Source organism: Lathyrus oleraceus, chromosome 5 (genome assembly GCF_024323335.1).
Source record: "Lathyrus oleraceus cultivar Zhongwan6 chromosome 5, CAAS_Psat_ZW6_1.0, whole genome shotgun sequence".
Taxonomy (NCBI): Eukaryota; Viridiplantae; Streptophyta; class Magnoliopsida; order Fabales; family Fabaceae; genus Lathyrus; species Lathyrus oleraceus.
Genome location: NC_066583.1, coordinates 63,312,290 through 63,324,074, shown reverse-complemented (window position 1 = coordinate 63,324,074; position 11,785 = coordinate 63,312,290). Strand labels below are relative to the sequence as shown.

Below are 11,785 nucleotides of genomic sequence, written 5' to 3'. Positions count from 1 at the left end.
AAAATGATGAACAGAAAAATAAGAATTGGTATGAAAGACCAACTGTAAAACTGAGAAGAAAACTGAAACAAACCAAAACTGGTATGAATACAATAATGGGATGAAACAGATGATAAGTCAACGAAACAAGAAGTTGATGGCAATGAAGCAACAAATCAAGAAAGTGTTCTTGATGAATGAGGCAAAAGAGAATGAAGCTAGGTTATTCTGTCTGATACTACCATATTATGAACAATTGTGAAGAAACATATTTAGTAAAATTCATCTAACTTCATTGATTTAATATGAAGATTACAAGTATTACTTATAGAATAAGTAAAGTCTATGCATAACTAAAGTGTGAAGAAACAAAATTGTAATCTCTTAACTAACTCCAACATACATAACTAAAGTTAATTATGGTGGTTATCTCTTCATGTCAAGTTGTTTTTCTATATTGCTTGTATTATAAGAAACTGCATCTTGTAAAAAGGATATATTAACAAAATAAAAAAAATCACATAAACGGTATAATAAATTAAACTAGTTATTAAAGATAAAATTTATGAAATGATTGCATTAAAATACTGATATAACATAACAGAACGTTATAATTCCACTGGATAATGGTATAAAAATAGTTTATATTTACGGGACATTACCTTTAATCTCTCATTAAAAAAATAGTAAATTAAAATAAATAAATATATATTTTTTGTGTATTTAACACTACATTCTAAAATAATTTGAAAAGATAGTTACATCTAAGTAACTTTCTTTACAAATATTATAGTACATACAAAAGTAAATATTTTTATTGTTTGACCGAATATATTTTTAGTTGAAAACGAACAAAAACGTACTATATTCAAACTACATTAAAATTTTGGCCGATTAGAACTAGAAGATCCTAAAGAAAAAGAAATAGAAGATCCCAAAATCTTGTTGAGTCAGGTGTGGTGCAACTGAACATTCGAAGCTACTTGCCATTATTTTAAGCGCTACTTCAATCAAACTTGGTCGGCATAGCTGGATCAAGACGAAGTCCACATCAGCACCACCACGTGCCATCTTATCATTGGTTCATAATAACATTATTCTCTTTTCCAATTCTACCCCTACGACATTTCCTCAACGGAATTCAGTTCACAATCTTTGTGGGAGAGAAAGAAACCGTTACTTTTATCTCTGCGGTATCACTGGAATCACTCTTTGATCGCACCGTAACGGTTACGATTCTGTTCGTTATTGGTGAACTGAGATGGTGAATCCGTTGGTTGATCGTGCTACGAGCGACATGCTCATCGGTCCTGATTGGGCTTTGAACATCGAGATCTGTGATATACTCAATCGTGAACCAGGGTACGAATTGCTTCGGGATTTGAGAATTTCTTTTGTTATTGCGATTTTCATCTTATTCTTCTTCCTCGCGGATTTTGATCGAATAGTTTTTTTTCTTCGTGTTTTGTTGTAGAATTACCAGGATATTGAGTTTCTTTGATTTTCTGTTATGAATAGATTGTGATAGATATGTTATAGAGTGTAGTTTGTGTCGATTGATGTGATAAAGATTGCAATGGAACAGCGAAAAATCGAGAGAGGAAAATTTGAATTTGAATTAGAGGTTTTCACTTTTGAGAGCTATTGTTTTGTAGATTGTTTGATCAATTAGGGAATGATCCACGTGTTGTGTATTTATAGCATCTAGTTAGTTTTTCGGCAAAGTGATTCTCTTCACATCATAGGTTATTATGAGATTTTCACACATTTTTAGCAAGCATTCATAACTGGCTATTTAATGTTGAGGAAGAAAATTGTGCCCATGGCTCTTGTTAGAGGAGTGGGTTCACTTCTATAGGACATTAGCTTTCAGGAATCAATGGTTTTGTATTTGTGTCCATCGGGTTATGTATCAAATTATAGAAATCCTGTATATGTATGTATGTAGTCTTATTCTTGTTTTTTTATGTTGATTACGAGTTATTTTATCTTCTACTATTTGGAGAAAAGGGTGATATAATATAATCGCAAATTTTACATATTCTTGTTTCTCTACTCTTCTGAGTTCTTAGTCTATACAGTTGGGAACTGACTGTTTATTTTATTTTCACTTATTTAATGAATATGAATATTTAACTGGACCGGAGTCTTAGTTATAATTTTTGAGTTTTGCTTCTGAGTATTTTGAGAACACAGCTTGGTTATGATTTTTCAGGCAATCAAAGGATGTTGTTAAAGGTTTAAAGAGGCGGATTGGAAGTAGAAATTCTAAAGTTCAACTTCTTGCGCTAACTGTTAGCTCATATACTTTATTATATAACTCTTTCCATTGTTCACGCTCCTTTTGGATATATTTTTTTTCTTCATTTTCCTTTTTTGATTTTTACTTTTTTGAACGTGGTTGTTTGATTTAATATTTTACGTTACTTTTCTAAAATAAGCGTTCCACTTTAAGCAATCACAAGTATATAGAGAGAGCCTACAATACAACCAAGTGACATTCTGTTAGGAGAGAAAAGGCCTCTCGAATGTCTTAGTGAGATTGTATTCATCTTGTATTCTTGTTTAGCTCTTGCCACATTGGCCTGAACTCAACCATTTCTTTGTGAATGGATAATACACATATTTTGAACCACCAGTCTAACAGCCTGTATCATCTTTAACAATTAGAACACTTACTTTTCTATTGGTCTGTTTCTGTTATATTTTAGCTGCTGGAGACGATCATAAAAAATTGTGGGGACATTGTCCACATGCATGTTGCGGAGAGAGACGTTCTTCATGAGATGGTGAAAATAGTAAAGAAGAAGGTATTCATATTTCTTGCATGTTCAGTAGCCTTCTTGTTTTGATCTATACCTTCATCATGCAAAATATGTTCATAATATTTGTCACGCAAATTGTAGCCCGATGCCCATGTTAGAGAGAAGATATTGACTCTTATCGATACTTGGCAAGAAGCTTTTGGAGGCCCAAGGGCGAGATATACACAGTATTATGCTGCCTACCAGGACCTGTTGGTACGTTACCAACTTATTTTAATCGAGATGTTTTCAACCAAGCATATGCTCTCTACTTGTCATTATGAGTAGGAAGGAAACAGTCAGTTGATGTTGAAGCTTTACGGTTTTAGATAAAGAGGAAAAAGAAAGAATAAAGACTTGGAATTTTGAATATGATTTAGGATTTATGATTTAATATGAAAAGATTGAATACCGACCCTTATTTTAAGTGATAATCTAAGACACCCTATGATACAAATTAATCTTACAAAATAATTGAAGTTATTCAAAATAATATATATTATAATATTTTTGTCTCTTCTAACAATCTCTCTCAAGTTAAAGCTCATTAAGCTTTACTTGTTATAGATGTATCCTTTTAAAAGAGAAAAATAACCAAATAGTAGCTGTTGGTGAGACATAATTGGTACAAAAAAACGTACCAAAGTGAAGGTAAAAACAGAAACCAGTGCAAAATTGTGATTTGTGTCTGTGACAAAAGGAATGCCAAACCGTAGTTTGGGAAAAACCAATACCAACTACCAAGCCACATATGAGACAAAGTCTATGAACAACTGCGATTAAGACAAGGCCAGTTTCTATAAAGAAACACATCTTATTGGAGGTTAGATTGGAGAAATAAGAGTAATATCTAGTGAGATAATGTAGAGGGGCCACAACAGCTGCATGATAACACTGGGAAAGTTAAATTTGAATGTGAGATCGAGACCCACAAGCTAAAAGCGGTCTTACTCTCAACTGAACCAGGAAGGACTTCAGACCAAAGTTGGTCAACAACACAATGAGTAGACGGAAGAAAGGTACTGTGTTCTGTGGACTTCACATGCCAACAAGAAGATTTCCAGGCTTATCTGCGTGATGATCAGTGAGACTCCTCCAGTGGTCGTGTTTGAGATAACACTGGGAAAGTTAAATTTGAATGTGAGATCGAGACCCACAAGCTAAAAGCGGTCTTACTCTCAACTGAACCAGGAAGGACTTCAGACCAAAGTTGGTCAACAACACAATGAGTAGACGGAAGAAAGGTACTGTGTTCTGTGGACTTCACATGCCAACAAGAAGATTTCCAGGCTTATCTGCGTGATGATCAGTGAGACTCCTCCAGTGGTCGTGTTTGAGGGAACACTCAATTGGCAGGATCTGTACCAAACAATGATGGAAGACAATGATGGCCATTAAAGGATTTTGAACAATTATTATTGTGGAGTCCCGAGCATTAGGGGAATTGGTGGTGGAATAGTGATGAGATGTCACGAAGAATGGCTCTGAGTATATGTTAAAATTATAGGATTTTAGATCAGCAGGGAAGAGAAAGAATAAGGAGTCTCAGTTATGAATATGATTTTATGTGATTGATGATTATGATTGACACGTTAAGATTAAACACCAACCCTTATTTATTGGGATACAAGACTCCAAATCCTAATTAAAAGGGAAACAAGTCACAATAATATAAAACAAGTATGGAATCTAAGATGAAACAAAATAGCTAGTCCTATGAGAGATAATATAAGATACTTAGAGAATACTAAGATATTAAAAGATATTTTAATATCTTTATGTTGAGAAGCATTTGACACTTCTGTTTTAGGATATAATGCTCTCAAATCTCATCTGTTTGCTTATATGGGGTTTGAGAATGAATGGTTGCACTCAGAATATTTGCATAAAACTTTTTAAATTAATTTCTTTAATTCTATAAAGGATTATTTTGTTTTAGCATGCGGGGGCTGTATTCCCTCCAAGGTCTGAGCAATCTGCACCCATATTCACGCCACTACAATCACAACCATTGGGATCATACCCTCAAAACATACGTGACTCTGATACTCGGCAACCCACAGCTGAGTCCTCAGCGGAGTCTGAGTTTCCGACTCTTAGGTACATCTCTCTCTTTCTTCATGTTATCATATAAAAGGAAGTTAACTTGGATGTTTTAATTTCTATTTTCTAACTCTCATGATATGAATTTCTTCTTTATTTATAATTTTAGTGCAGCACATCATCATAACCATATCCATTATCTGTCTAGATTTTGTTTTAGGCTCAATAACCATATTTTGAAGGCATGTGTTGTTTCATTTTGTAATTTGCATAGCCTTGCATATTAGTTTTTCAATTAAGATGGCTGTTACATCACATCATCTTTTTTCTATAATAAATCAAGAATTTTAAAGAAGCAATCCAAGTTGGGTTTTCACTCTTTTTAAAATTTTTGAACGAAAATTGTTAGTTTACAATATTTTGTAATTTTTAAATGAATTTTCATTTTTTTTAGTAATTAGTTGTTAGAAATGTTAGTGGGGGTTCAAACCGACAACACCTTATCTCTCCAACCCTATGTTCCTACTACCAAATCACTAGTCACTCAATTTTCATATTTATTGTTTGTTCTTTTCTAGATCTATTCATAATATCGTGGATGTATGATATATAACTGGGCTTACTCTTGTAAGACCAGCCCATCCCCCCCAAAAAAGAAGTAATTACTTAATCTTTAGAAATTTAAATGGATCGACATTACATAGACTGTGATGAGGATGTTTCTATAAAATTTAGGTTATCGGCAATAACTATCCGAGGAACACTTTGACAATTTTCCAATACACTATTATCAGTTAACGTCATGTTGGTCTCACCAAATAGAGTGTGAATCCAGGTTTTTAAGAGGGACTTACATAAAAATTACCCAATAATATTGAATGTTGAGAAAAATGTATTGTTTTGTATTTTTAACTACTATTAGATGATGATAAGTATTATTCTATGTAGGACCGATTTCCATATCTCAATATGTATTGATTTGTTTTAATTGAGCTTTCTGTTACCAGTTTGACTGAAATTCAGAATGCACGTGGTATTATGGACGTTCTTACAGAAATGCTCAGTGCTTTAGAGCCTGGTAACAAAGAAGTAAGATATGCTCAATTTGGGGTTTCAAATTATGATGTATCTAAAAAAATATTACATGAAACTAGAGGGCTTTATCAATGGGAAGCATTAATATTATTGAAATATGTAACATTTCATGTATGACCATTACTTCTATGTTTAGGGGCTTCGGCAGGAAGTTATTGTTGATTTGGTGGAGCAATGTCGAACATACAAGCAGAGAGTGGTACACCTTGTTAATTCAACTTCGTAAGGCCTGAAGATCTTTTCCATGATTTTAGGATAGCCACTATCAAATTCTTTACATGTTTAATTATTTTAGTGTATTCTCGAGAACTTTTCTTACTTAAATCCAGAGAAAAAACTAATCATTTATGGTTTGACTTTTCTCCAGGGATGAGTCACTACTGTGCCAAGGACTAGCTCTTAATGATGAACTGCAGCGTATACTTGCCAAGCATGAATCCATAGCTTCAACAGGACCTACTGTCAAAAATCAAACAGAGAAATCAAATTCAGCACCTACTGGAGCACGTGTAGATGCTGATGGTCCTTTGATTGATACTGGAGATACTAGTATACAAACTGATGCAAGGTAGTCCAGTGTCTATTTGTCACTCTCCATTAATACTTTGCATTCATTAACATATGATACTATCAGTCTTAATTCTTGCCCAATTAAAGTTCAAGTAATTACTTTTCACCCTATTATAATGCATGCAATTCATTTCTGTTTTCTGTTTTCTTCTTGATACAATGAGTTTTAGAATTCAGAATTATATTTGCCAATGAAGCCGGCAAACTTGTTTATATTGTTTCTAGTGGTATAATTCAGAATTAGTTTTTTTTAAACAAGTATTACCTGTTTTGATTTTTGTTTTAAAAACAAGAAAATAAGAAACATTCTGTAAACAGTTTTACCAAACAAGTTAACCAGACAAATTTTTCAGTTTTTAATTTAAAATAAAAAAGGAAAAACTGACTCAAACGGACCCTTAGTTTTTTTCATTTTTCTTTGACTTAGGTGCATTCTGTGTGTTCACTATCAAGAAGTCTCCATTTGTGTTTTACTCTATGCCAGACAATGGGTCGTAGGCTTAGTTTTCGCTGCAGACTTGTGTATATAAAGTATAAACATGCTGAAATAGATTGGTTGAATCGCACTTCAAGTTTGACTAAACCTGTCTGGTGCCTTTTGGTTGTATTATATGGCTCTGAAGTTAACATGTTTATGCAGATCTTCTAGTGCTGAAGCAGGGTCTCAAACATTGAATCAGTTGTTGCTTCCTGCACCCCCCACATCAAATGGTTCAGCTCCTCCAGTAAAGGTTGATCCCAAATGGGATCTGCTCAGTGGCGAAGAGTTTAACTCACCCAAAGAAGATAATTCACTTGCTCTTGTTCCTGTAGGAGAACAACAGGCAGCCAGTCCCACCTCTCAGCAAAATGCCCTTGTTCTTTTTGATATGTTTTCTAATGGAAACAATGTGCCACTTTCTGTTAATACCCAACCAACAGCCCCTCAATTTCAACAACAAACTATCATATCTCAAGGTGTATTTTACCCCAACGGAAGCATGCCAAATGCGGGGTCACCTCGGTACGAGCAGTCACTATATACTCAAAGTACAGGTCCTGCCTGGAATGGTCAAGTTGCGCAGCAGCAGCAGCCACCATCACCCGTTTATGGTTCACTTCACTTTATGCTTCTTTTTAGATTTAACTCCTGTTTAGCTCAAATTTTTCATATTTATGTTCTCTTCTTTTTAATAATTTTTTATGATGAATTCTGCTTTTAAGTTAGTTCATGGAAAATTCACAAGTCTTCACTGTTTCTTTCTGAGCTGAGTAGTAGCAATAACTGAGTAGTAGTAACTATTTGGATTGATAAGAATGTCAATGCATAGGGCTTATGTGTAACATTTTGTAATTCACCTTTTTGTTTTGTATACAGGTGCACAAAGTGGTGGATCATTCCCACCTCCTCCTTGGGAAACTCAACCTGCAGACAACGGTAGTCCAGTAGCAGGCAATCAATACCCGCAGCCACTGCAAGTCACTCAAATGGTCATGACACATGTACAAACTGGCGGACTTCCTCAGGGACCTCAAGCAACGGGATATGATCAGGCTCCTGGAATGTTTATACAGCCAAATGCTAACCCTATCTCTACATTCAATAACCAAGTTCAAAATAACCAAATGGGATTGCAGCCTCCCTATATTCAGGGGGTTGCAGGTCCTTATATGGGCATGGTTCCACCTCAAATGCAAAATGGTCCTATGGCTTCCATGTTTCCTCAACAGATGTATGGTAACCAATTCCCAGGATATGGCTATGGTCAGCAACAAGGGCTTCAATATGCTGAGCAGCAAATGTATGGTTTATCTTTGAAAGATGATAATGCTCTAAGAAATCCTTATCAGGTTTCTGCTGCATCTTATGCCCCATCCGGAAAGCCTTCCAAGCCAGAGGATAAGTTATTTGGAGACCTTGTTGACATGGCAAAAGTGAAACCAAAATCTACTACAGACCCGAGCTGATAGCACTTGAAAAACTATGATTGTTTTTTCTTTCTTTTTCAACTGTTTGCCAACTCTTGCCATATTTTTTCTTTATTCTTTATATTTTACTTTCTTATAAATTAATATATGTATATCTTTTATGTTACTGTCCCATATTTTTTGATAAACATAACTGAATTATTAGGAGTGCAAAGGGTATTCAATCCTCAATACAAAAAGTCACAAAACAAGACACTTTAACAACAATCACAAAGATTTGCAAGATAGACATCTACTCAGATCCACATTCCAATCCTCCCACATATTAGCTGGGAGACTTCTAAACTTGACTTGGTACTAAATCCAGGAAAAATTCTTGATTCTCCCCAATAAGTTTTTTGCTGTCCCATATTGTTTTCCTTCTCTGCCAATTGGCGTTAGATTTAGATTTAGGCTTTAATATTTTTTTATCCCTGTAATACCTACATTTTCATTTTGGTCCATGTTTTTCTTATGAAGTGGTCTCTATAAAATGCAGTTGTTTCATTGTGGTCCTTTTTAGTTTGTTTTGGTACATATTTGGTGTATGTTTAATTAGTTCTATATATGATATGATCTCAAACTGAAAAATGGGTCTTAAATGAAAAAATGTATATTTACAGGGACTGCAATGAAGAAAGTAAATGGATTAAATTAAAAAATAATGGGGACTAATGTGATTTTTTTCCTTCTAAAAGAAGACTTTAAAAGTGAATATATTAGGCTACAGTTCATATTTTATTTTATTAAAAGTACATTTCTTCTAGAGAAGGCACCGAGTTAAAATGAAAGAAAAAAAGGAATTTAATTTTCAATCCTCTCTAATCTTTGACGAAAAGTAAAAAATATTCGCTATTTTTGAAGATGTATATTCAGACGGCTGTTTTTCCAAGCGCAAATGGGTGACCGTCTTTCACTTTGTCAAAATTATATTCAGAGATGCATCTCCGTATGTGTTTTAGGATTTGTCTGCAGATGCATTTTCAGATTAATCCTTATTTTTAAGTTCAGGGGATTCCTCGAAGATGCATCTTCGAATGCGTTAAATTAATATATAACGCACGCTAGGCCCTCTCTTTTCTCCTTCTTCATTTTATGAAATTTTTTAGATACCCTAATTGGAGCTTGTGATCAACATTCTTGCAGTACATTTTTCAAGGATCAACACTACCTCTACTTCAAGCTTTCCAATTCCAACTCATTCCGCTTACTACATTTAACATTTTTTATCTTCATGAACACTTTTTTGAGTAAGTTTCTTATTTAACTTTTTTTAAGTTTTGATTAATGTATTAGGTAAAATAGTTTATTTTAAATGCATTAGGTAGTAGTCACATTCGAAATAAGTAGCTCTTAGAGACATGCATTTTTATTTGATTGCGTTTTGGATTGTTAGGGCAAAACTGATATTCGTGTATGCCATTGTTCAGAAACATGAGCTTATTCGAATATGCATCTCCGAATTGTGTCCTTATTGATTTTCAGAGATGAATATCCGAAAATGTTTTGATATGTCATGTTCTCATTTTTTTTCAGAAATAATGGCTGCAAACAAAACTGACAGATTGAGACTCGGTCGTGAAACTTAGCACATGCCCATTCGATGTGAGAGGGTTAGACTTCAGAATAAGAAGATCAGAGCTAGGCGGAGAACTATCCCTAGGCCTCTTAATGGGAATCATCGACTTCTAGGAGCCGCATGTCACAGAGGTCCTCATCCCAGTGACACGTCTCCCCTGCTCACGAAAATCGAGAGGAAGCTTCGACAACACATGATGGTGTCCGTGCACCTATAGACCCTTATCCAGGAGGGTCCTCTAACACCTTCTTATTGATATACTATGGGGATCATGTTGTTGGGCATGTCTGGACCGAAGAGGTGTATTTGATAACAATTATTATTTATATGTTTTAAATAAATTCCATGCGATTGATATTGTTATATTTTTTTAACAAAATCGCGAGTGTTTGAAGTCTGTTAAGCACAACTGAAAGATTTTGCAGCTTTATTAGCCTGTAGATGATTGGTTCCAAAGTGTCATCCGAAACTCCAGTCTTGTCGGCCTGTGTTGCTCTAGGTACAAGACCATTAACCATGGCATGCATGGAGCTTTTGTTGAGAGATGTCATAAAGAAACATCATTTTTCCACTTCCCCATGGGGAGATGACAATTACACTAGATGACATCTTTGCCTTCTACACTTTTCCATAAGGGGGAAGTTACTTGATCATTCCAGGATCAAACATGATGAAACCCATAAGATTATGGTAATTTATTTGGGAGCTAATCCAATGGATTTTCTTATGCAATGTGAGAGCACCAGAGGTGCTCATGCCAGGGAGTTAGGATTAGATACAAAGTAGGTTATGTTTTTTGTTTTGTTTTATTTTTTTATTTTTTTATTTTTTTTATTTTGGAATATTTTAGTTTTATTATTCATACTTTGAGAATAGTGTTTTTAATATCATGGGATATTTTTTTTAATTAATGTATTACCTTGTTCTGTGATCTTCATGTTTATTAATGTTTGAATCCAATTATGGCATTGTTAGTCGGATTAAAATGAATTTTGATATACAAAAATATAAACTTAGGACAATGTTTCTGCCCAAGATACATGCACATAAGATTTAAGAGATGCATATCTAAAATAATGTTGTTTAAATAGCTTTAAATGCACTTAGTGATGGTTTCGAAAATACATCACCAAATACACCCCAAAAAGTCTCGCAGATGCATCTCTGAACCAATTTTTGGCCAAACTGGGGTGACTGCTTGGTTTACGAAAGATAAGGTGATTAAAGGTGCATCTTCAAAAACACCTGAAGAAAATTTTGGGTTTTAAGAGGTGTGAGCCATACCCTATAAGTGAAAAAAGAATTTCCAAAAGTGTTGGCAGACAGATTAGCTAAGATTCTTCCTCATATCATTTCGAAGGAGCAAAATGGCTTTGTTAAAGATAAGAGCATAAAAGATTGTATTGGTTTCACTTTGGAGGTGGCGAACATTATGCACAAGAAAACTGTTGGTGGGAACCTAATGCTAAAGGTTAATATTTCTAAGGTGTTTGATACTTTTCGATTGGACTTTTCTCTTGAAGGTGTTGGCAAAGTTTGGGTTTAATGATACATTTTGCCTTTGGATTTAAAGAATTTTACAATCAACTAAGGTGTCTATTTCTATCAATGGAGAGCTTTATGGTTTCTTCAATTGTCATAGAGGAGTTAGGCAGGGAGACCTGTTGCATCAATTACTTTTTTGTCTAGCTAAGGAAGTGCTTAACAAAGGTTTGTTGCAACTGGTTTCTAACGGTAAGATCAATCTTATGCAAGCTTGCAGGGGTGT

At 34.4% G+C, this 11,785-nt stretch overlaps 1 protein-coding gene across 2 annotated transcripts; it reads left to right on the top strand.

The window, feature by feature from the left end:
• The first annotated feature begins 901 nt into the window (after positions 1-901).
• LOC127084837 (TOM1-like protein 9) lies at positions 902-8,565 on the top strand. Of its 2 annotated transcripts, none has more exons than XM_051025358.1 (10): positions 902-1,341; positions 2,195-2,273; positions 2,691-2,789; positions 2,886-2,999; positions 4,723-4,883; positions 5,834-5,915; positions 6,070-6,143; positions 6,289-6,489; positions 7,132-7,583; positions 7,849-8,565. In XM_051025358.1, exons 1-10 carry the CDS (start codon positions 1,241-1,243, stop codon positions 8,436-8,438), a joined length of 1,953 nt encoding a protein of 650 aa, XP_050881315.1. In that variant the 5' UTR covers positions 902-1,240; the 3' UTR covers positions 8,439-8,565. The 2 variants fall into 2 exon arrangements, with proteins under 2 accessions (XP_050881315.1, XP_050881314.1); XM_051025357.1 differs by having other exon boundaries at positions 904-1,341; positions 6,058-6,143.
• Positions 8,566-11,785: the final 3,220 nt, after the last annotated feature.